This window comes from Strigops habroptila, chromosome 6 (assembly GCF_004027225.2).
Source record: "Strigops habroptila isolate Jane chromosome 6, bStrHab1.2.pri, whole genome shotgun sequence".
Classification (NCBI taxonomy): Eukaryota; Metazoa; Chordata; class Aves; order Psittaciformes; family Psittacidae; genus Strigops; species Strigops habroptila.
In genome coordinates this window covers 42,156,271-42,180,050 of record NC_044282.2, presented here as the reverse complement: position 1 = coordinate 42,180,050, position 23,780 = coordinate 42,156,271, and the positions used below count along the sequence as shown (strand labels likewise).

Sequence of the window (23,780 nt, the reverse complement as noted above, 5' to 3'; positions counted from 1 at the left end):
CATTAGTTAAGTATAGAAGAACTAAGCCTTTTTAGTATATTGAACGAAGGCAGGAAAAGAATAGGTAATACACTTGGGCACTAAGAACTACATGAGATATTTTCACTTTATTTGCTGCTTCCCCTAGAATGCTATCTGAGTAACTACAGACAGAATTCCTGTATTTAATGATAGTCAATTTTCATAGTTTCACAGCAAATCATTTTTATATCAACTAACTTTTCCATTCTTGGAAATCATATCTTACACATCATTTTATAAGCAAAATAACACAGCATTTTATTAAAAAAAAATACATGTAAGCAAGAGTATTTGCTTTTAACTCCTCATCTTTAAAGAGACTCAGAAAAGATGTTTCCATTTGTAAATATTCAAGAAATGCTGATACACTAATGGAGTGCATACTAAAAATGTAACCAGAATTGAACAGCCTGTGATCATATTGCACACCTAAGCCATCCAGATAAGTAACTATCGAAGCTGGATTTAAGACGAAGCATGAATAGAATTAAGCTCATCATGCATTAAGATGTGTTTTTTTATTAAATGTTTGTTAGGTTCTCTTTAAGGTGTTGCAACCATTGCAGTTCCATTATACTTAAGATTTTTCATCTAGTTAGTCTACTATTCACGCTACGATAACAATCTATAATAACCTAATATTGTAACTAGCATTGTGACACTGCAATTTCTATTTGCTAGTGAAAAGCAAAGCGACAAAATGCATTTGTTTTTTGCGGCTACCTGTGCCAGGATGGTGATATCCAGTTCAGTGTTACATTCACACCTTGGTCCTGGTTCCAAAAATCCCACCACCACATCACCAACTGAGACTAATGTACTAAATTAATTTGAATTGGCAGAATCTTTTTCTAGCAGTCAGGACTTCAGGTCACATGGCATTTTTCATCCTGTTCTACACACCTTAAAGTTGGACTTACCAGTGAATTAGGTTTATGTTGCATTCTCGCTATGTTCCTAACATTTATAAATTCAGCTTTTAAATAAAGCTTTTTTTTTTGTAAAAAAGCAATTTAAACCTTTCATTCATGCTTATAAGATTAGATCAGTGAAAAACTGGTATCGTCAGCTTAACGAAGCAAAAATAGTTCAGTAAAACTGGTTCTGAGTTCTCTCCTACTCCCTCAGTATCGCGATGCAGAGAGTTTGCAGGGTGAGATATATGGAAGTCCTTGCCAAGTATCATCAAACCACCCTGAAATAAACAGCTCTGAAAAAGTAAGGTAACTCAATTCTTACAGAATAGTAGAGAATCAGCAGAACAGGTATGATTTCACACCTGCCATTAGACCAGCTAGGCCAAGACTGGAGACGCAAGACTACTGTTTAAAATATCTGCATAAAGGAGGGAAGTGTCAGACGTTGGCATTGGCCAGCTACCATAAACTGGCAGATCCATTCATATCAGTACAGCTGTGCTGGTTGTACCAGCTAAGAGCCTGAGAACGCTCAGATTTCATGCAGAGGAGTTTGTGAGGAGGAGCATCATCGGCTGGATACAAATAATCTAATACTGTGAACCACAGATGCAGCTGTTGAAATGATTTGCTCTTTATCAGGAGAGACTGTATCTTTGCCCTAATGCCTACTTGTGTAGCTGCATACTGCCGAAGCAGCTGGGGAATGAAACTAATGGTACATCGATGCAGCAGAACAATACACAACTTTGGTAGCAATAAGGAAAACTGCAGTAGCTTTGGTCAGCCACAAGAACATGCTGTTCACAGCAACTGGGGATCCTTGGAATGCACTGACATTGCCTGTAGTGCATTTTGGCTAGATTACAGCAATAAATTTGTGTATGCTAGTATTTCTGTCTTTTTGCTATAGTAACGTAACTTTCATTTTTTTCAGCCCTCTGGAGGCTGGGACAGATTGCTGGGAAAAGAAAGGGTGAATGCGGCTGATGCACTGCATGTGCAACACAAATCATGTAATTCTGGGCAATCATGATTCTACAGTGAAATATGGGACTTCTCTGCATTGGTCTAGTACACTTCTCTATTGGTCCAGATAGAGTTCAAATTACTAACAAGGCATATTCCAGTCATGAACCAATTTCCACTTGCAGTGATAAAATAGAAGGAAAATAGCATGAAACTAGAAAATAAAATTATTTAGCAAAAGTATTGGGAAAGGGACATGAATGAAGGATGATATTCAAAGCATCCTTGGCATGGATTACAGTTGTATAGAGAAGTTCAGTACTTCAAAAGACTGCTAGCTTGAATTTTGCAGAGTGCAGTAACAAAGGATACAAGAAACTTCCCAAGAGGAGACTGAATGGAGACACACTACTGGAAGCTGTATCAATGTGTGGCTGTAAGCCTACAAACAGCCAGAAATTACAATAGCTGCTATAAGAGAACAACAATAATATGAAGTCATTGGGGAGGCCCAATTCTGACTTTCAACATGAGACAGCAGCATTTTCTGTATCTTATACAAAACATTTACATAAAACTGTTTAAGAAAAAAAACCAAACAACACAAAACCATGGTTACTTCTACTCCTCACACATTCTGTTTCCTGCTATCTTAACTGTCCTTTTCCATGTTTCTAATCAGCCATACTGATTGTAAACCCCTTGTTAGAATCAAGCTTTCTACTCTGTTTTTAAAGTGTCCAGAGTATTTAATCAGCAGGGCAATATACAACAATAGAAATTCTGCATTCAAACAGCTTTCCTCTCCCCCTGCTCCCAAATTTTATTTTATTTTTTTTTTTTTTTTTGTGTGAGACTTGAAAATACTGCATTGGAACAAGTCTCGATAGACAGAAAGAGCAACATAAGCCCTAACTGTGAGAGTATGAGCAGGGTCACATTCTCATGCTTATGATTCACAAATGTGTTGACTCTCAGTGGATATTTGGGTCTTGATATGCAGGACAGCAACATGTTGCTTTGGTTCAATACCAACATGTTCACAGGCAATAGCAGAGCAGTGGAGGTTATGATTTTACATGCAACGAACCATACAACTGATAGCCAAAATGAAAATATCATGTACTATTAATAGCGATTAGAAACCTCTCCAATACCTACAAAACAAACAACCGAGATACAGAATGACGAAGGCTTTGAGCAGCCAGAGACCAAGCTGTAAGCTTACTGACATGCCTTTCCCCTTAATCCAGCACCCTCTTGACTTTACCCTGCTGCTCCATGATGATTTAAGTACAAAAGCTTAGGTCTTGATTATGTTTTTGTTATGAAATAAATGAGGTGAAAGTACTCAAACAGTGTCAGATATTCAAAGTGTTGGGTGTCTGCTCAAGTGAGGCAGTAATTATAGCAGTGCTGGCTTTTTGCAGGGATCTAAGGTGGTTCTTGGCACCACTTTCTATTTCTTATCCTTTCTGATCCTTTGCTTGCTGTCACTATGACGACAGGAAGCCTGCAACACAGCTGCAAGGAGGGAGAAAGGGGGAGCACGCTCCAGCTGAGAGGGGAGAAGGCACTCAGTGGGTGGGGGGCAAGAACAGAAAAATGATATGGGAAGCTAAAGTGATGCAGTCAAGAAAGAAGAGAAAACAGGAGGCTACAAGTGCCTCTTCATTCTGTGAGGCGCATCTATTAGAGGAAGGGATGCTCAACCAAAATATTTGTCATCACTGTAGTGTAAAAAGAAACAAAAAGCAAGAAAAAAAATAATGCGACAGAGATAAAAGACCTTAATTCCCTCTCCTCCTGCTTCATGTACTGCCACCTGACCAGTGGAACCTACTTCGATCAAATTACTTTCAGACTTATGGACATGTAAACAAGAGCAGATTCAGACTGAAGCCCTGATTGTATCATAGTGGAAAAGGAAGCAAAGAGAAAAGGACAAGAACTACCATAGAAAGTGAAGGTAACGGCCAGAGTAAACATGTCTTATTAAAAATGCACTTGTTGGCGAGTTCTTACTCTGCTTAAGCACACACCTGCCCTCTTTTTTGCATTCTTTTTACTTTGTTAAAATGTAAAGGCATAAACCAGGATTAGGGGTACATTGTTTTCTGCACTACAGAAAAGCATAGGAATGAGATCTCATTTCAAAGGTACATTTTCGTTACTCAAGTATTCAAGGCTTTCTCAGAAGCATGCAGAAAGTTAACTAACACTTATAGCACCTAGAAATGTACTTGTTTACAATTATAGAAATACAAATCAAAGATCTTTATTAAAGCATTAACATGCAGCCGTGGATGTCTAAAGTAATACTAATGTATCACATTAGTGTGATCACATTAGTGATCACATAATTATGTGTGATCACATAATGTGATACATTAGTATCACATTAATAAACTAAACACTTTATTTTTTCCTTAATACATTTTCAGCATTTACAGTGTTTTCTAACATCACATGCAAATTTGGACTAAAAATCTGGGGCAGAATTCTTTGCCATTCTATTTCCAAAGACATTTTCCACAGGTTTTGGGGGTTCGTGGTGGTTTTTGTGGCTTTTTTTTTTTTCTAGTGGAGTGTCTACCAATGTCATAATGTTAGAAACTATCACGAGAACTACTGAAGCCTTCAGCAACGTTAAGCAACTCCCAAGCCACACCATGAAGCATGAGTTCTGTAACAGTCCCATATGCTTGTGGATATATTGCCATTTAGGAGATGTAAATAGTTACAGAAAGTGCTAGTTAGAAATGACCGGTTTCTACATTGTATATAAACCTAAACCGGTGATTCATACTTACAGTTTAAATTGATAGCCCAATATTGCATTTAAAAACCCTCAGTGGGCAGCAGTGAATTTCACAGTCACCTTCAGGAGGTTCAGACTTGTTTGTTGTGAAATAAGAAAGGAGATTACTCGATTCTAGATGGCTGCTTGACAGATCACTGAAATTGCTTTTAACACTGCTGCAGGATACAGTAGTCTGCAGATATTTTCTGCAAGTGACTGCTCAAGCTACACCTACCTCAAATGTTTATAATTTGTATCACATGCAGTACACTAAAGAAAGATTTCCAAAAAAGAAGTCAGCTTGCTTTTGCAGCATGGTACATCAGCAAGCATTTCCTTTTAAGCTTACATTTAATTCTTTGGTGTCATTTTAAAAAGGAAACCTTCTCCTGCTCAGATAGAATAAGATTTAAAAATTTTCCAGAGCAATATTTAATTAGAGAAGTTGATTTGATTTAGGTCTTTCTTAACCTTGCAGTTTAATGCCAATGATGTAAGTCAACTGATAACAGTCGGTATAAATGTGGGCACTAGTGGGTCTCGATTTTTTTAAATTAAGCCTGAGATAACAGATGATTAAATACTTTATCTGAACTCTGAAAATAAAAATGCTTATTTAATCTTATTCAATTTCAGAAAGAAACCTGTGGTGATTTTATCTATTAGGAATGTCATTGCATCTATCAACAAGTACGAGGTCTGCAGAAAGGATGTTCAAGGAGAGAACATCCAAAGTACAGAATTCTTTGCCAGCATCTCTACTTGTTGTGGCATCTTTCACTGTAACTGGTTCCCAAATGTCAAGTACACTTAAGCAGAAGAAACTGGCTGTGGAGGAGAAAGTTGCTTAGCCTCACAGACATCTCTACGTCCAAGTTATTGATTAATCTATAAGCACCAGCAACATTATGGAAAGGCTTATATTAACAGCCTTAACAGAGGTGTCATCGTTGCTATAGCTTGCTTTCTGAGGATGACATACACATGCCTGAAGCTTTGGGAGATCAGGAAAATCTGCCATTCACAAACTGGTAGTGAATTTGTGAATTTCTACAAGGACAAACCTGAATGACAGAAAGCTGTCATCTATAATTTTATCATGCACAAAGATTTTACTTTTATAATAGTGATATCCAAACTGGCAAAGAACTAAAACCAGAACATCCCAAATTAACTAGGGGAATTCATTAATAGAAATTAAAAAAGACTTAGCCTAACCATTAGAAATACAAAAGAGCCAGAACCCCATATAATCACTGCTTCTTCCTTGCTGAATTATTGAAAACCACTTTCAAAAGTAGTAACTCTCTTAAAAAATAAGTTTTCAATCTGCAAGTCCAACCATCCTTACTAGAAGAGGAAAGATCCAAGATAACAAGTCTAAGGAGGAAAGTGAAACAAACATTACAGCAATAGTTTCAAAAGAAGTTGAATGCTGGACAGGAAAAGTCTTTTTTTTTTTTCCAGCAAGTTGTAAGGAAAATCTGGACATCTGCAGATCACATTCACTTCTTAATGCTATCATTTGAAATATGATTTGATGCAACTGTGTTGCAAAACACTAATATAATAAGTTAAGAGCTGTACTTGGAGATGATTATTTAATGTCTTTCATTATTTCATTATTTCATTCAGGCATACTTAACGAAGTCTTCAATTATATGTGATTTTTATCTTTAAGCATCTTTCAATAGGTTTGTTGGATATTTTTTTTTTTTTTAAGTGGAGTAAAACTGGACCAAAAGAACTTTATTGTTTTTTGTTTGCAAATGCAGAATTCTTACCCGCAAATTGCCGCAGTTCCCTCAATTTGTCTGGTTATTTCAATGCATGGCCTTGTTGAAAGCAAAAATACTACATGCAGTACTGGAGTTTATATTATAAAAAGAATGCTGTGAAAAGGGATATACATAAAAGAGCTACAAAAGTGACTTGAGGACTGAAGTAAATATCTTCAAGCAATACACAAGTGAATCTGTTTATCTAATCAGAAAAGATTGATAGTGACTTGATTATTGTGCTGCTTTGTGGTAAGAAAACACTGCTTAGCAAAGGCTCTTTTAACTCAAACAGAGGAAAGCAGAAAAAAGGAATTTTCAAATTATCACCCCTCTTCCCAACCCCTCTCCCCCCAAAAAAACCAAACCCCAAAACCAACGAACAAACAAAAAACCCCCAAACCAAAACAAAAACACCAGAGGGAGCCAAATTAACTACTAGAACAAATTACCAGAAGGTATCAGAGCCACTGTGACATCTTTGAAATGTGCATGGTAGCGGGACGTGTCCCAGCTCATAGCAGGGAGGTTGGAACTAGATGATCTCAAAGGTCCCGAACCATTTTAAGTTCCTATTTCTTTCTTTATTTCAAACACAAACTGCTGAGCTTGATATGGGGTAAGACTTCTCTAGAAGTACAGAAGATTAAGTTATATGGTCTGATGATCTCTGGTTTGAAGGCTACAAAAAGATCAAAATTGCTCGAGTTTCATAACTGGTGCTACCTACCAGCCAAAAAGGTTTGCTGCCAGCCTTAGCTGCTTAAAACATATTGTTCCCTTGGTGCGGTGAGTATATCAGTTCGGTAACGTTGCACATCCTCAACTATTTGCCAAGAACGTTAGCACTCAACGCATGATTCATACTAGCATCTCCTTAACAACAAACAGAGGCTTGAGCATTATTAAGTCTTGTAAAATGGCTGCCTTAAACCTTAGGTGAATCAAGGCACTGCAGACCAACGTAAGAGACTACCTGATTATGCCTTCTCCAAATTTATCTTTTGCTAATCAGTAAGTCCAAACATTTTTGGCAGCAGAACCAAACCCCAGAAATGCAGTAGTTTTTACGAGGTCTGCTGAGGACCAATCCCCAATGTCACTATTTTTCACTTGACATGGCTAATCATTTCCCGGGATGCATCTAATTTGAATAACTCTACTTGAATGTAAATGAGAGAAATCTCTAAATTCATTCCCTCACCTTGAACCTCCTGCTGCAGTAATAGCAATTCTTTTCAGTATTGTCTTGACAGAAACAAATAAAAGTAACGGTCCAAAGGCCAGCCACAGTGGCAACTGACTCATATACATCTATCATGTATGATTGCACTGCCTCAGGCCAACAAGCAAATTTAACTAGATGAGGAACCGTCCCACAGAAGTAACACCTTCCACAGTATTTCAGGGTTGCCAGCTGCTGAAAGGTAGGAAATAAATGGGTTGCTTGCTTTTATTTCTCTAACTTGACATCTTCTCAGCATGGGAATGGACCATCCAGGCTGAACTCTTCCTTGTAGCTAAAACTCTGTCTCATAACATGTCCATTAGCGGGTAGGAGAAACCACAGTTAGGTCTTGCTCCCTGTCTATATAAAGGGTTTAACCAAAACTGGGTAGATTTCATCAAGATAGTAACAATAGGATATTATTAGATGAATACTGTATTGAGGTTCAAAAATATGAAGGAAAAAATGAGACTTGACAAGTACAAAAAGACTGGGTTATGAAATTAAAAATTAAAAAAATACCCTAAGAACACTTTTCTTTGAATTCTCTTTATCTATTCTTCCAGGTGCCCTCAACTACTGCATATTCGTGAATTCCTGTGTGCACAGTCTTTTTATTTTCCACAGTCTTTGGGTCAGGAATTTGCTCTGCCATGTAACTAAACCCACCAAATACTACTTTGTGACTACACAAAAATAAGAATTTAATATTAAAGTACTTGACAAATTATAACTCAGCACACTGTTTTGTGCACAAATAAAACAATTTATGTTATATTCTATGATCATAGTTTAAAGTATCCCAGAAGAAACATTGCTGGAGGAAAAAAAAAAATGAGTTTATCTTTTAGAAGGAATACAGTTACAATTTTAGCATTCATATTTTAATGCAAGATACAGTATTTCCTATTGTTTGCCTATATTAAAATAAGAAACAAGAACTCCACAGTCTAACTTTATCTTATTAAACCGAAACCCCAAAACAAATCAAAATTAAGCTACATCTTTCTAGTAAGTTAAGGAACATGTAATATTTTGTGGATTCTCCTTTCATACAAAGTGCCCTTTTAAACATGATGGTGTGTCTCTTATGTGACTTCTGAAGAAATATTTCTCAATAAATAGATAATAAAAATAAATTAATTTTGATCTCTGATTTAAGAGCTTTAGGCTATGGGGATATTGAGTTTATGACCAGAATTTGATGGATGATAACTTCCCTGTAACTTGAACATTATACATTTTTAATGCCCTTGTCAAAAGTATAAAGCCTATTGCTAAAAGTAAGTTAGCAAGGCATTAACAGGTACCAAAGTCAAAATGAAAATCATGTGAAAACCAAAAGAAATTAACTGCATTATTTCCTCCTTTGACAACCTAACTCCTGTTACTCAATTCAGTCAACAGAAGGCTGACATGATCACACCATCTTAATGACTCGATTCCTCCAAAACAGGCAATGGAGTTTTACATAATTAGACACCTAAGTCTAATTTATTATTTTAAGAATGCTGGATAAATTTAATTTTCATTATTTTCTTGAAAGACAAGGCAGTCTTAGATTCTTCTTCTCATTACTACAGGATCCTCAATCACCTGCTTATGTGAAGAAAACAAACCTGAAAGAGCAGCTTTATTTTCCCTGCCTTTGGGAAATGTACAAGAGAATTACACAAGGAAGCCAAGACTCTTCACAAGACTTTAAGCCCCAAGGCCATTAGTCATTTACCCATGCATCGCAAAGGGGCTGCGTAATGTTAACAGCGTAATCGGTCACAATTTATTTGATGCAACAGAAAAAAAGTATTTAAAATTATTTGAAAAATTATTTGAAGTGCTAAAAACAACATGCAGAGACAGATGGAGAAAGACATGCTGAACTGAAATATTCACACAGACCCGCTTTGCCTTTTTTTTTCTTTCCTGTTCAGAAGCTGGTCTGGGCAAAATTAATTGCATCCTGACAGCATCAACCATGATGTACCAACTAGTTTAAAGAAAAATAATAATGGAGAAGCCCAGACATATTTTAGAGCTGACAAGAAATTATTTTAAGTTATAATTGTAATTAACTTCAACTTCTAAATAACTCAAAAACAGTTGATGTTTAAATTCATATTCTAGTGACAGAATATTTAATTCTTCCCCAAATTATTTTAACAAAATGAAATGTCAGTGATGGCATATCTATTCCTCGTGATAATCTTGTCATACTAATTCAGATAGACACAGATTTGGTTTTCTTAATTTATTGAAAAGGCTTAGCAAATGACACTGATAGCAAAGTTATGCCTGAAAAATTTTAATCCCAAAATATGGTCAGATTATTTTCATTAGACAGGTTTGATAACAATAACATTATTTTCTGAGCCAGGTTTCTGTTTTTCTGAATTTTCACAGAATTTATGTGCCCTATTTCTAGGTCCAAAGGCTAGAAAAGACTAACAAGGCAGCCTTTTGTTACCCATATATACAACATGCTCCATTTTTAGCAAACACAGCAGAAGACAGCCTTTTACCCTTCACAATATATCAGGAAGACAGTAGCAGGAGTAAAACAATGCAACCCTTGACCTCCATTTCCACCTTATGGAGCTGGTTCTTTGGGAATACCTGACACAGTTCTAAACGAAACAGATCTATATACATAGAATGTTCATACATATGGACATGAAGACTCCCTCTTTTTTGTTCACTGCCAAAGGCTCCCACTGGGGCTTTCTTTTATCTGTTCAAAAAAAGATCTAACTAAGGGATATACTACCAAATCTAGGCAAGCAAACTAAGTAATCCACAGTGTGGTTGTCTGAACTGTTCCTTTTGTATTTTATGAGCACTGCCTGAAATCACAGCCTTTGCCCTGCAATAGATTTTATGTATTTGAGACATAAACACGAGTAAAGTTAACCATGTCTCTCAGCCTTGCAGGATTAGCACAGATCTTTAATTCTTTAATCCATATTTAGTCAGAATAAATAATAAGGGCCTTAAACTGCAGCAAGAAAGATCTAGCATTAAAGGGTAGTAAAACACTAGAGCAAATGGAAAAGGGCATATAAGAAAAATCTCCCTATGGGGAGGTTTTTAAGATCAAATTAGGCAAAATACCTGGCAAAAACCTACCTTGTAAAGAAAACAAATTAAAAACCTTCAGAGATCCCTTAGAACTTAATTTTTCTGGATTCCATGATAAACTGTAAAGTCAAGTAACAAACCAATCCAAAAATAAGTCTCCCAAAATTCTAGATGCATTTGTTAACTGTTAAAGTGGCTGAAGACCAAAACCTATTCTTCCTGAACACCGAGACTAGGATCAGCTAAGAGAGATCACCATCCAACAGTCAACACTGTCGCCAAGCAACACCAGAACACTACTTATTGCTATCATGGTTTGTTTTGAAACACTAGAGGGAAATACTAAATCTACAAAATGAGCAAGTCACACCACTGTTCAATAATCTATCCATTGTAAACCCAGACATATTTATATGACCTTAAAAAGGGACAATATAACACAATCCTGAATTCTATTCCACTTTTCTGCTATGCAATATATCAACATTTAATATGCACCACATATGGATTTATTCATGCATTTTCCACAGCAGCTAAGTAAATTTCCCACATAACTTCTGGACTGATACCTTAGTAAGGATATATCTCATTTACATCAGTGTTCAGAGGCCTGTGTTCTAATGCTTTATTTAGAAGTCACTTAAGTCCCTGTATAAAAGTGAACGTTACAGGTCTATTTAACTACAAAGCATTATGAGACTTCAATTAGTTTTATTAGCAAAATACAGAAGAAGAAGAGTATCCCTCTAATATCTGAAAGGAGATCACATCAAAGAATAAATAGAGATTATATGGCATGGAGAGAAAGGGTGCTTCGTTATCAGAATAAGCAGCTGGAACCGATTTCCATGCTGGGAAATAGAAACCCAATGAACTGTCCAAAGAGAACTGTGTAATTCAACAAATTTAAGGACAGTATTGAAACAGGCTCTGGATTCTGAATATGAATCCTACCTAACGTAAAGAGAAAAGTAAGACCTGGAAGCTGTGCTTTACAACACCTTCCTATCCATAATCCCAACAGTATCAAGACCTGCTATTATGTTATTCTGATATAGTTACTTCTTCCCCAATCCAAAAAACATCTTTAAACCATTTCACACCAAGAAAGAACATTCTTGATGTGTCACCAGTCACGCTGCGCTTTGCTTCAGTCTCTTATGCTACTTTGCTAGTTCTACTTGTACTCAGGTTCGGAATGGAGCTCACAATAGAGTGCAGACCCAATTTCCAAGCCAGTAATTCACCCTTGTGGGTACTGCTTTCAAAGACAAGGAGCGTTTGCCTTTCTGTATCTGCAGGTTGTATCTCAGGTTTTCCTTACAGTTAGGTAGTCTCCAAGCTGAAGTAGATATAGTAGTTTAATAAATACTGCTTATTAAGTGTTTTACTTCAGCAAGCTTGCCTGGATATTTTGTTGGCTGTAGACTGCCCCTAGCAGCAAATGACAGTGATTTTGGAAAAACATACATCCACAGGAACATCACAATTGAAAAAACAAAATGAACTAGTCTTATCTAAACCTAGGACTTCTTTCTAAGACAGACAGAATCCATTTAATTCTGGCAACACCATTCAGAAAACCATGTTTTTAACTGATGCCAACTTAGAGCCCACTTCTTTACAGATCCTGTGCTGCTTCTCTCGTATCCTTTCACAACACTAAACGTTAGTTCTGAAGTTACCTGGTCACAGTTTCTCATCAGAAAGCTTCTCATTGCTAAAGGACTGGAATCTCCTCTCATCAACTCCAATCAGGTGAATGCATGTTCTCACTGGGAGAGGTAAATTTGGAAGGTTGTTAAGACTTTGCCTAATTCCTCAGAACATCAGGAGTAAGACTAATTAGAACAACCTTACCTAACATTTACTTTTAAAAGTAATATGGCTGTAAGCAGGCATAATATGGATATACATGGGGCACTTGAGTGGGAGGAGCTGAAGACTTTGTCCTCAGTTAAACTTTATGTAGCTTCAGTAAGCTGAATGACATGTATGGCTATAACCAAATGAGGAATCTGATCTTCAAACTCTAACAATGGAAACGAACCCATAGGGATGTACATCCTGATTTTGCTTATGTTGCAAAAGAGTGACACCCACTGGCAGCAACAGTTTAAATACGTAATTGTTGCAATTTGGATCTACTTGATAAGAGTTGTTAAAAAGTTTCACTTGAGAAAAATTTGTCATAGTAACAACCACACACACTTACCTGTTGAGTCAGCACTACCATCTGAGTTTTCAGAGGCTGAAATTCTAACAGCATCGGGAGTATCTGCAACGTAACCCTCCAGAGGAAGATTCACTGTGTACATTCTCTTTGGAGGCACAATTGTATTGTCACTACCTACAAAACAGAAAACACAAAGTGTTGGCTATGGATTTCAGTATAGATTTTCTCAAATGTTTTCCCAACCACAGCAATGATAATAAGAGGTCTCAAAAATCCTTATAGATGAAAGAGAGAGGAAGTCAGGTTTAGAACACTGAAATTATCCTATGACCAACAAAACTGCATCAAAATTTGTAGCAGCTACAGTTAAATACTCCACAGATTAGTTTTTTCCATGAGAAAGATTTTTTCCCCTTGTGTCAGACAACTTTTATATCCCAACTTCAAAAGAAACTTCCACTTACAGTGATATTTTAAGAGACATTCTACACATTTTTGCCCATCCAGCATGAGCAGACGCTGTTTCTTTACAAATTTTTTCATAAAAGATGGATGGGGGGATTCAAGCTGATTACAAAGCCATAGAAGCAATAGAAAAAGAATCACAGATCTGTGGTTTATCCATTTGCAGACCTTTTAAACATAGCCTATGCACTTCTGAAGGGTGCAAAGATAAAGGGAGCTTGAAAGTCACACTTGGTTAACCCTCAGCAGTGGCTGCCCAAGGGGGCTCATCTTTTCATCCTTTCTCTGTTTCTTTCTGCGTGTGCATGTGTGTGCGAGGGAGATGGAAGAGTGCCAAGCATCAGCTTTCCAACTACTCGATTGTATAGGAGATTATTTGCAATGATGGCAGCAGACTGTTTTTGTGGGACTTCCCCTCTAAAAGGTATTTAAAAATACATGCAAGGGTGGCAGTATAAACTTTTCACTTGCTCACCAGACGAGAAGTAACTCTGTTGGAATTACAGATGCACCTCTGCCCCAGTTACACAAAACCAGTCCAAATATCATATTGTTTTTTATTTTTTTCTTAGTAGTGACAACAGTATACCTCAACCACAGGGAAACAAAAATCTTTCCAGAAGGCCAGTGTGTGAGGATGCCTCTAGATGCTGCAACGTAATTTCAGATAGTTCAGTGTGGTGGGTTTTTTGTTGTTATTGGTTTTGCTCCATAAGCCAACACAGACACAGCACTAGCCTTCCCTCCACAGGGGCAATCTGCCCCTTTAAAACACAGGCAGAACTCTTAAAATAGTATGTTTGGCAGGTGGACACAACTTTAACTTCTTTACACCACAAGTTTGCTTGAAGATCCCAGATGATCTATTACCAAGCTACAACTATGATCAGACTAATACCTAAACATTTAAAATGCAGTTGTGTCTGACAGAAATTTCTTGTTAGGCATCTGTTTATAAGATATAATTTAACTATACACACTGCATACAAATACGTAATTTAACTATACACCGACATTTCTCAGAGAGCACACTTCAAAGAGTTCAGTATGATCATTTTAGATATCTATGAAGTACATTTCAGAACATTCAACTTTTGAAAAGCTACATCACAGCTGCTTTCATCATCAGGATGTAATTATTTTGTTTTGAGAATACATTAGAAAGTTACTGCTTTTTCTTGAACAAGCCAGAAAATCTCAAACTGATATTGATGATGCTTACTTTAAAGGATAATAAAGGAAAAGAAATAAATAATACAGAAAGATGAAGAGCAATTACATGATTTGGAAAAAGATCCACTAAAAAATAATGTGGCATAATTCTTCAACAGATCCTTTCTACGAAGATGATGCCAAGTCACTGAACTGGCAGCACTTGCATTGATTCCTCTTCCCTCCTGGTTGATTAATGATGAAGTGCTAATTGGTGATAGTTTTAAATTACAAGAATGTATAAATGCTTTTTGAGTTACTTCCTTCTGAACAATTTCAAGTTTCCCCTTTTTTCCCCCTCTTTGAATTTAGGTTTTTGTAAAACAAAGATGGCCATGAGAACATTAAACTCAATTAGCAGCAGTCCTGCCTAATTCAAACCCTTTAATCTTAAAAGGAGTAGATATATTGGGATAACAACTTCCCAGGACAAAAGAGTTACATATGACAGAATTTGAGGGAATAGCTGTAACACCTAATCTTACAAAGAACAGTAACAACTTTTACTATGTAAATGAGCAATGAATCAAAACAATTTCTTTCAAGTTTTAAGATGAGTCCCCAAATGCCATATTTATTCACCTGATATGCATCTTCAAGTAGTCTACAAACCATAAATCAAGCACTAGTCTTTGCTAATCCTATGCAAGTATGTAAAATCAAACTGCTACCATATCATAAAAAAGTATACACACAACTGTATAATCTCAGTGTATCAAACTCCCAGTCTCGAACTATTAAATCTAGACTTTTCTGGCCTGGAGTCATAGTCTCCTTGGGCCAAGAAGAGATAGGTTGGGTATAAAATCATAAACATTGTTGCAAAGCAAATGGCTAAGCTAATAAAAATGTGACATAAAAAGTTTTTTTTTACTAATGAAAGTAATCAGATAGTGGAGATATTCAAGAATACTCTCATTTCTGCTAGTTAAAAAGTAATGAATCCCATTTTTGAAGCTTTATTCTATGGAAGAAAAAAGCATCTAAAGGTTATTTACAAAAACATAAAAAGAACAAGCATTACTCTTAAAGGCAAACTAAGAATATAGAATAAATATTTTGAATTGTCTCCTATACATGTTCTTCTCCACAATATTCCCCGCACTAAGAGCTCCTGTGCATGTAAATCAACCTTGTGCACAGAGTAGGGAAGTGCATCTAAACTATACTGTTACCAAGGTTACACCTGTGAGTATGTCAGTACCTAAGCTAGCTATGTTATTACTTGCTATCCTACTGCAATCAAGTATTAAGCCTTTTAAGAAGGAGCCGAGGGTAAATCTTCCAGCCACATAAGACTGCCAACCACCCAGTCTGTCATCATCTCAGGAAGATGCAGGATATTTTATTTGAAGTCTAATTTTCAGTATCCTTAAACCTTCCCCTACCTGCAGCTCAATGGTGGTACATTACACCAGCACGGTTTTCAGATCTCCAGAAGACAAAGCGTGCTTGGACACACCTCAAATGCAGAACTGGCCAGACATGTTCGTATAATTTTGGTCTTTTGCTTGCTGGTAAGTCTGATTAAACCCTGGGCAGAGACTGAATCGCTTCCAAGTTTCTAAGGTGGGCTGACCCTGGCTAGCAGCCAAACTCCCCTCACATGGGACGAAGGTGAGGTGGGGAAAACATGGGAAGAACAGGAATGAGAGAGCTCGTATGTCAAAGACAGGGAGATACCTTACCAGCTACTGCTGTGGGCAAAACAGACTCAACTTGGGAAAATTGACTTAATTTACTGCCAGTTACTTGAAATATTTTTTTACTGACTCAGGCATTGGGCAACAGAAGCAAAAATTAAAAAGCAAACATTAAAACACTTCAGAAAAACACCTTTCCTCTCCAGCTCATATTCACTCTCAACTTCTCCCTGCTAACTATCACCGCAGGTTACACTCAGTGCCTGCAGTGAGGCAGTGCAAGGTGGTGTTAACAGCTGTTTACACTATGTATACAACAGCTTCTCTCTGCTGCCTCTTCCTTTCCACTCTTCCCTCGTGCCAGTGGGGGTTCTCTGTGGGCTGCAGTCCTTCAGGAACATTTGATCAACCACAGAGCACCTCCTCTGCCTCTGTTCCTGCTGTTATTTGTCAGTCCTTCTCATCCCATCCTCTCTTGGAGTGCTCTCTCCTCTCTTAAACAGGTTTTCCCCAAGGCACCACCACCACCTGGGCTGCGGGGTTGAATCAGCTGTGCCCTGCAGTGTGCCCTGTGGGTGGGTTGGATCTGGCTGGAACCAGCCATGTCCGGCACAGGGCAGCCCCGGCACGTGCACCCAGTACAGCTTCACAATGTTATACCTAAATCTTGTCTTTCTCACGAAGCATTTCCCTGCAACTCAAACCCTTGGTAACCCACCACTGTGTTCCCACGAGGCAGGACTCCTGGAGCAAATACATCACTCAAGTCCAGAGCTCAGCTAGAACATCTTGCTGCCTCCCCAAAGCCACCAGCAAGTTAGCCCAGCCTGACCACAACTGCAATCTTTTCCACAAAATTATCCCCTGGGAACACCCAGCTATCACTTCTCCACATGGAAGAGTTCACCCTGCAAAAGAGGTCTTTACAGAAAAGCATAGGAAGAGAGGGTTTAATGCTAGATCAAATCCAAGGTCTGATGAGTTCAGTGTCACACCTTCTACAAAAGTCATTATTCTTAGTAGGCACCTACTGTGTGGCGTTACAGAAGATACAGCATGGACAAAAATAAGGCTCTAAGAAGGTCTGTTATCTCCTTTAAGAAGTTTGTATTCAAGGACATTTTTACTTATTATGTAAACTAGAACATGACCATCTTCTACCTATTCCTCATTTTTATTACATATAAGTGAGACTGAGACTACAACCTGAAAACCATGACAATCCCCAGTGCACACATACAACCCCTCTTTATTCTCTACACAATATAGATCCAGTATCACTTTCTCCCTCATTGACTTGCAAGACAAGCGTCTTTAAAGACAATGCACATGCAAATCACAGGCAAGAGAGTTTTGTCTCCTCCAAAAAACCTTGATAAATTTAAGCGTAGCAAAGGTGGTACCAGTGACTAACAGCAGAACATACACATCTTGAGGGTCCTCCTGACCTGTGTACTGAAAAAACTGGTACTTTTCCAGCTGATCAGCGTGAAGACATCAATAGTCCTTCATCACCATGAACACTATAAAACAAATCCGTTAATCCCAAATACCAGGGTATACACATTTTTGTTCTGACGATAGGCAAGTTCTTGAACATCGAGCTATAGCTAGTCTGTCACGGTAGGTACGTGAGAGTAACTTAAGAGACGCGAGCTGTTATATTGTGTGCAATCATCCTCTGCTCACAGGCTGACTTTTACAGGATTGTTTTCCAGTCTCAGATCAACACACACACTGAAGTGCTTTCCACAAAGGCAGAACCTTTTAACTCAAGTAGTCTTCTGTGAAATCAGAAAGCACAATCCTTTTCCTTGGAGTGCTAATTCCTGCTGCTTGACCTTAGCCTTCAGCAGGATTCTCTCCCTCAATACTAGGTAAGTCACATTGGGTAGAGAGAAAAAAATTATGGTAATAATGAACAACCTAGCAAAGAACGGACAGTCACTTACTGATGGCCATTTGTTTTACTCACATGATAACCATCACACAGTAATGGAAATGTTGTGCTGCTTTGCTGGGTGACTCGGGTAGCTGATGAATTATTTCTGTACGAATTCACTACTGCAGTGCAGGTAGGAACTTCCCTCTTGCAAAATTATAGAGCTCCCTTTATGGAGAGCTAATAAATATAGTTTATTCTTACAGTCTAATTCCTTTAGCTTGTTTCAATACCTCTAGCACCCAATCTTACTAATTTAGCTAATAGAAAAATTTCTCTCATCTGCAAATATCTATCCCCCTCACTATCTGAACTTTACTGGAATAAACAAGGAGAGTCACTCAAACCACTTTTTCGCTTCAGAAAATACACTCCTTCCAAAGATTCTTCATCTCTTTCTAAATAAAAAAGTTAATTAGGTGTCCAAAAGACATTCAGTAATCTCATGTTATATTATTTGCTACTGTCACATATTTTATTGGCACCAATACCTGTAACAGAATACTGAAAAGGTATTTTCATCTGCAATGTTTCTTCAGCTGTAGAATTTTGAAGATGTCTGCTATTCTACTTTGAACAATAAATTTACCTGCTTGCCAGGTAAAACTTTAAAGTATATAGTTCCATTCCAAAGGGCACAATTACATAGATTCAAACAACAAATTAATGAAAGAAAAAAAATAAATAAATCAGGTAATTAAACAGATCCATGTTTTCCTCTGGCTTTGAAAATCCTCAAGCAGCAAACTGTTAGAGAACACCATGAGGAAGTAGTACAATATGCTCACTCACTTTATTGCTAAACTCTCTTTGACACATTGTGGTCACTACATACTAGTGGAGGCAGTAGTACTGATGTTTTTTATTTGGACTGACCTTAATTTCTGCTACTTTATTCAGTTATTTTTAAACAGGGAAAGTCTGCTATCCTTTGATGTTCAAGAAATAGCATGTTTCCACTGCATTCCCAGATTTATTATTATTTTTAATAATAATAATAAATAATAGAAGACTAGCCATATTACAGAAGACTGTTCCAAATTCTTAGGGTATACATGTGCCATTTGTGTCTGGTAGCATGTTGTCACTCACGTCAGTTCACTCCAGCCTCCCTTCTGACACTTCATATTACTAGAACTGCTTCACTTCACTAAAAAGAGAAAGTCTAGATAAAAAGAGAAACCTCTAGATAAGAGGTTGCTCCCTCTTCTCAAATAATGGAAATGACTATGAAGTAAATGAAGTCAGGAGTTATGGGAGTCTTCCCTAGGCATTCCTTTTTATGACTTGGTCACTCAGTACACTTGATTAGATAAATAAAACTAGGTCTTCAAGATTTACTTTTGTCTGAAAATTTCTTTTTCTACCCATAGCCTTTGGCTCCTTGGCCTGTGATGACTTCTGCCAGTTACCACTTGGATGAGCAAAGTGATTTCTCTTTCTCCCACCTTGTCCCCATGTAAGGAAATAAAACCAGCATATGACCATCTGCAGCCAGTCCTCGTGACCACCAGGCTTCTTAGGAGCTCAGATGAGTACAGAGTTTCACTAGGCAGACCCCTAGGGAGCTAATGCTTGCCTACAGCTTCAGGTCTGCAACCAACTCCTACAGCAGCCCCCCCACCCGAGCTCTCTCCCCTGTAGAGCATGCAAACTGCAGAGAATGGAAAAGGAAAGGGGTAGCTGACTGCCAGCCTTACAGTTTGTCCTTTCCAATGTACTAAGATAATGCCTAGATTTTCAGTGAAACTAGATACAGTCATTCAGTGGTGCCCATGGGTTTGGTGGGATGGATTCCCAACCCTTTTCAACTAAGCACATTGCAATATTTCTTGAAAGAAGGGTCTACTTAATATTTGGCAAGCTACATTTCAGCCTTCCTGTTCAAACATAAGTATGATTAGAAAAGAGGGAGAACGGAAAGAGGAGCAATGACAGCATCCAAAAGATTGATGATCCATACACTCATCTTCTACTAAATGTATCAAATACTTCTACAAATATTGCCAACTTAGTTACCTTTTTGTTAAGCCCTCTGCACTTTGGAAAAGCTGCCTCCATTGGCTTTTATTTCTTTTGTTTTTAAATTCTGTTTTGTGATTTAAATTAACTTTCAATTTTATTAAAATCTACTGTACTCAGGTTCAAACACCTGTAACAGGTTATTTTGACACTGCCTTATTTCTCAAAGCTGTCTCATTCACCTACTCTGCAGGCTCAGTAAGTCTTTCTCATACAATAGCATTTTACCACACTGTCTTAAGATTTCTTTCACTCTAAAGGTTAGTAGTTTATTTCCATAAACACATTTGTACTTCTTTCTTACACTTTCTACAGCTACGTATTTACTTCAGTGTAGATTGCAGCATCTTCAGTATAAAACTAACATTCTCTTCCACTCAATACCAGGCCTTATCACAGTCTCATTTGTATTAATAGCAAGAACTCAATTTCTTTCTTAAGAGCTGAAACAGGTGTAAGATGATCTAAAAACTAATACAAAGTTGGGGTTTTTTCCTATTTTAAACTATGCCATAGGTCATTAAATATACCTATATAAAGGAAAACAACAAAAACCAAACCACAAACCAAAAAACCCCAAAGAAACGGGATACTGTTTTCTTTTGCTTTTCATACCTTACAAGGTGGTGTTTTTTTTTTTTTTTTTTTTTTAAACCATTCTGATTTCTGTTATTATTTCCAGTGGAATAACTGCAAGTTATCATTGAAAGTAACACGGTCAAGCTTGCGGAAAGGGCTTGATGCTCAGAGGACTAGAGCATAAGAAGAAAAGAACTTGAGAAAATCATCAGTACTTCCTCATAGTCTTCTTCAGCTTGATGGAAAACAAAAACATCAGAAGGAAACTGAGGTCAATAAAGATATACCCATTTTATACAGGGCCCAAAGCTGAGATGGGAAATTCATGAAAAAGAAAAAAAAAAAACCGACAAAAAAAACCAACCACCAGAACCCCCCCCCCCCCAAAAAAAAACAACAACAAAACCAAACCCCACACAAAAAAGCCAAACGAGAGCTCAAATTTATTTCCCTCAGCACCTCCCACATGTACATTAACTCTTAGGGATTTTTTTTGGACACCTAGAAAGGCTGTATTATGGCCCATTTTATTGGAGACAGGAGTTAGCATTATAACCTAGACTCAGTTTCATTACATTAGAAGTGGCAGACATTCTTTATCACACAGAAAAAAAAACCACAGCTTCAAAAAAAAAAAAAAAAAGTAAAAATCCTTCTTCCTCTTGTTCTCACTCATCATCTGAGGAAAAATTTTTACCTATGAACCTTTAAAACATCTACATTGCCTTGGAAAAAGTAATGAAAACAAAGCACAATACAAAGTGAGACTGAAGTAGGGAAAAAGCCCTGATCAAGGAAATCAAGAAACAGAACACTTTCCAGAGCAGAATCTGGCAACAGGCAGGTGGCAGTTTTAAGATTACAAGATAGCCAATTTAAAAAGTGGTACAAGCTATTTTATGTGAAAGTTGAATATATGAGGTAATGATGCAACCAACATCCAGCTAAGTGTTATTGAAGAAGTGTCCCATATGTCCTGGTATATGATTATAGGCAATATTTTGATTAGGTATCTAAGAATTCTAGCTGTATAAACAGGAGAATAAAGCTATCTCAATGTTAAGTTAGTACTCAGCTTAATTATTACTTCTAGTGCTGCAGATCTTATTTGTTCAACACACTTTTCAAAAGCCAAATACATACCTGTCAATCTCTCTCTCTCTCTCTCTATATATATATATTTTGAATAAAAGCAGCAACACTGAACCTAAAAGGCCATGTCTAAGTTGCAATTAGTTAATTACCCTCACTGATTCAGTGATTATGTTATTACTGGGACTTACCTGGAACTAGACCAGCAAACAAACAGATGCACTCATCAGAATAGAAATAAACAAAGTTTAAGGTTTTGAACTCTCACACACATACTTTTTTAATTCTATAATTGGAATTCATCAGCAAAAGTCCATTTCTGTTTGTATACAAAAATAAAGCAAACCACCAAAGCACAAAAAATATGAAAAATCATTTTCCCAGAACACAGTTCAGTACTAAGTCCAGATATGCATGTCCACTTTTCAGATAGTGATTATAGGGTACAGTTGGTAGGAAAGACAAGTAGGAAGTAAGCATATTAAGAGCAGAAAACATGAAATTTGGCTCGGAACAACTATGATTTTGACAATGGCAGCATAAGTGATAAACTCTCTAGTGCAAATGGGAACAGGAGAGGCATCTCACACAGCCTCTTTTGTCATCAATACCTCAAAACAATTTCAAACTGGGAGACAAGGTGGACAATGAGAACATTATCACACACAATTACTATGCTACAGTTTGAGTCACCTCAGGACTGTCTATCAGCCCTTCTCTAGTTGAAACACCACCATTTTATCAAGTCCATACACAAGCCATCTTTGTTTCCTTTCTCCAGATAATTAGTTTTCCTGCAGCTGACTACATTTAGGTTTAGAGCTTGTTTACACTTACAGCTAAAGCTGGCATTTTCTACTCCAATTAGGCAACTGCTACATACTGGATGAACTACTTGTTAAATTGCTTTCAGTTGTCGCAGAGGCCAGCAGATTTCTCTATGACAGCTAAGCTGTTTGAAATGATGATGGAAAAGAGCAGAATGAGTGAATGTATATACACGAGAACACTGGTAAAGGAAAGGATCTGCCAACCACCAGGAAAAAAATTAAAAAATAAAAAAAGTAATAATAAAAAAGCATTGCTAGGGGAGCTGGAGACTGAACTACAAGGCTGCTTCTGTTGTAACAGAAGTTACAGATATCATACATGCAGTCCACTCAGTCTGAGCAGAGACAGGGTTTTTTGTTTGTTTGTGGTTGGTGTGTCTGCCCCCCAAACCTCAGATTTCTACATTCCCTGCAAACATACAGCTACCAGCTTGTAAATCTGCTTGGGCACCATTTCTACCATAGCCACCAGAGGTTGGTGTCTTCAGTCAAATACTCACTTCTGGATATATCTGTCCCATTTTCACAGTAGAATGCTACTATAACACAGCATGTAATGAGAGAATTTTTAAACCCTTGAGAGAATAACACAGGAGTGTGTGACAATACTTTGTTGTATAATAATTATAATCTCCATTGCTCTTTAGCTTATTCACAATAGACAGCTTTTCAGAGTAATTAACTAAAAAGAAGCAGAATCGTTTAACAAGTCTCTGAAGCTGTTTACTGCATTAGGCACTGTTAGAGTTTAACTTCTTAAGTATATGCACTTCATCAATTTGATCAACTAAAAGCCAGGGCTGTCCAGGCGTATTTCTTAGACAAGTCTAAAAACAGGTGTCTTCTAGGCACCTGTTACAAGTGCAAGTTTTCTATAATAGAATGGCTGTAGGAAGACAGGATTAACATGAGTAAGGACGCAGTCCGGGTGTCCCAGTGATGACGTCTTAAACACAATGTACTGTAAGCATTAATAACTTCAATGGAAAAATTAAGAGGGACAACACAAAAACACCTATGAAAATTAC

At 37.3% G+C, this 23,780-nt stretch overlaps 1 protein-coding gene across 1 annotated transcript in view; it reads right to left on the bottom strand.

Annotated features, from left to right (window-relative positions):
* The window catches only part of ERICH1 (glutamate rich 1), a 72,967-nt gene that overhangs the window by 26,186 nt on the left and 23,001 nt on the right, over positions 1–23,780 (bottom strand). The window contains exon 3 of the mRNA XM_030490345.2: positions 13,007–13,141. Coding sequence (XP_030346205.2) covers positions 13,007–13,141 — 135 coding nt within the window. The remainder of the gene's footprint in view (positions 1–13,006; positions 13,142–23,780) is intronic.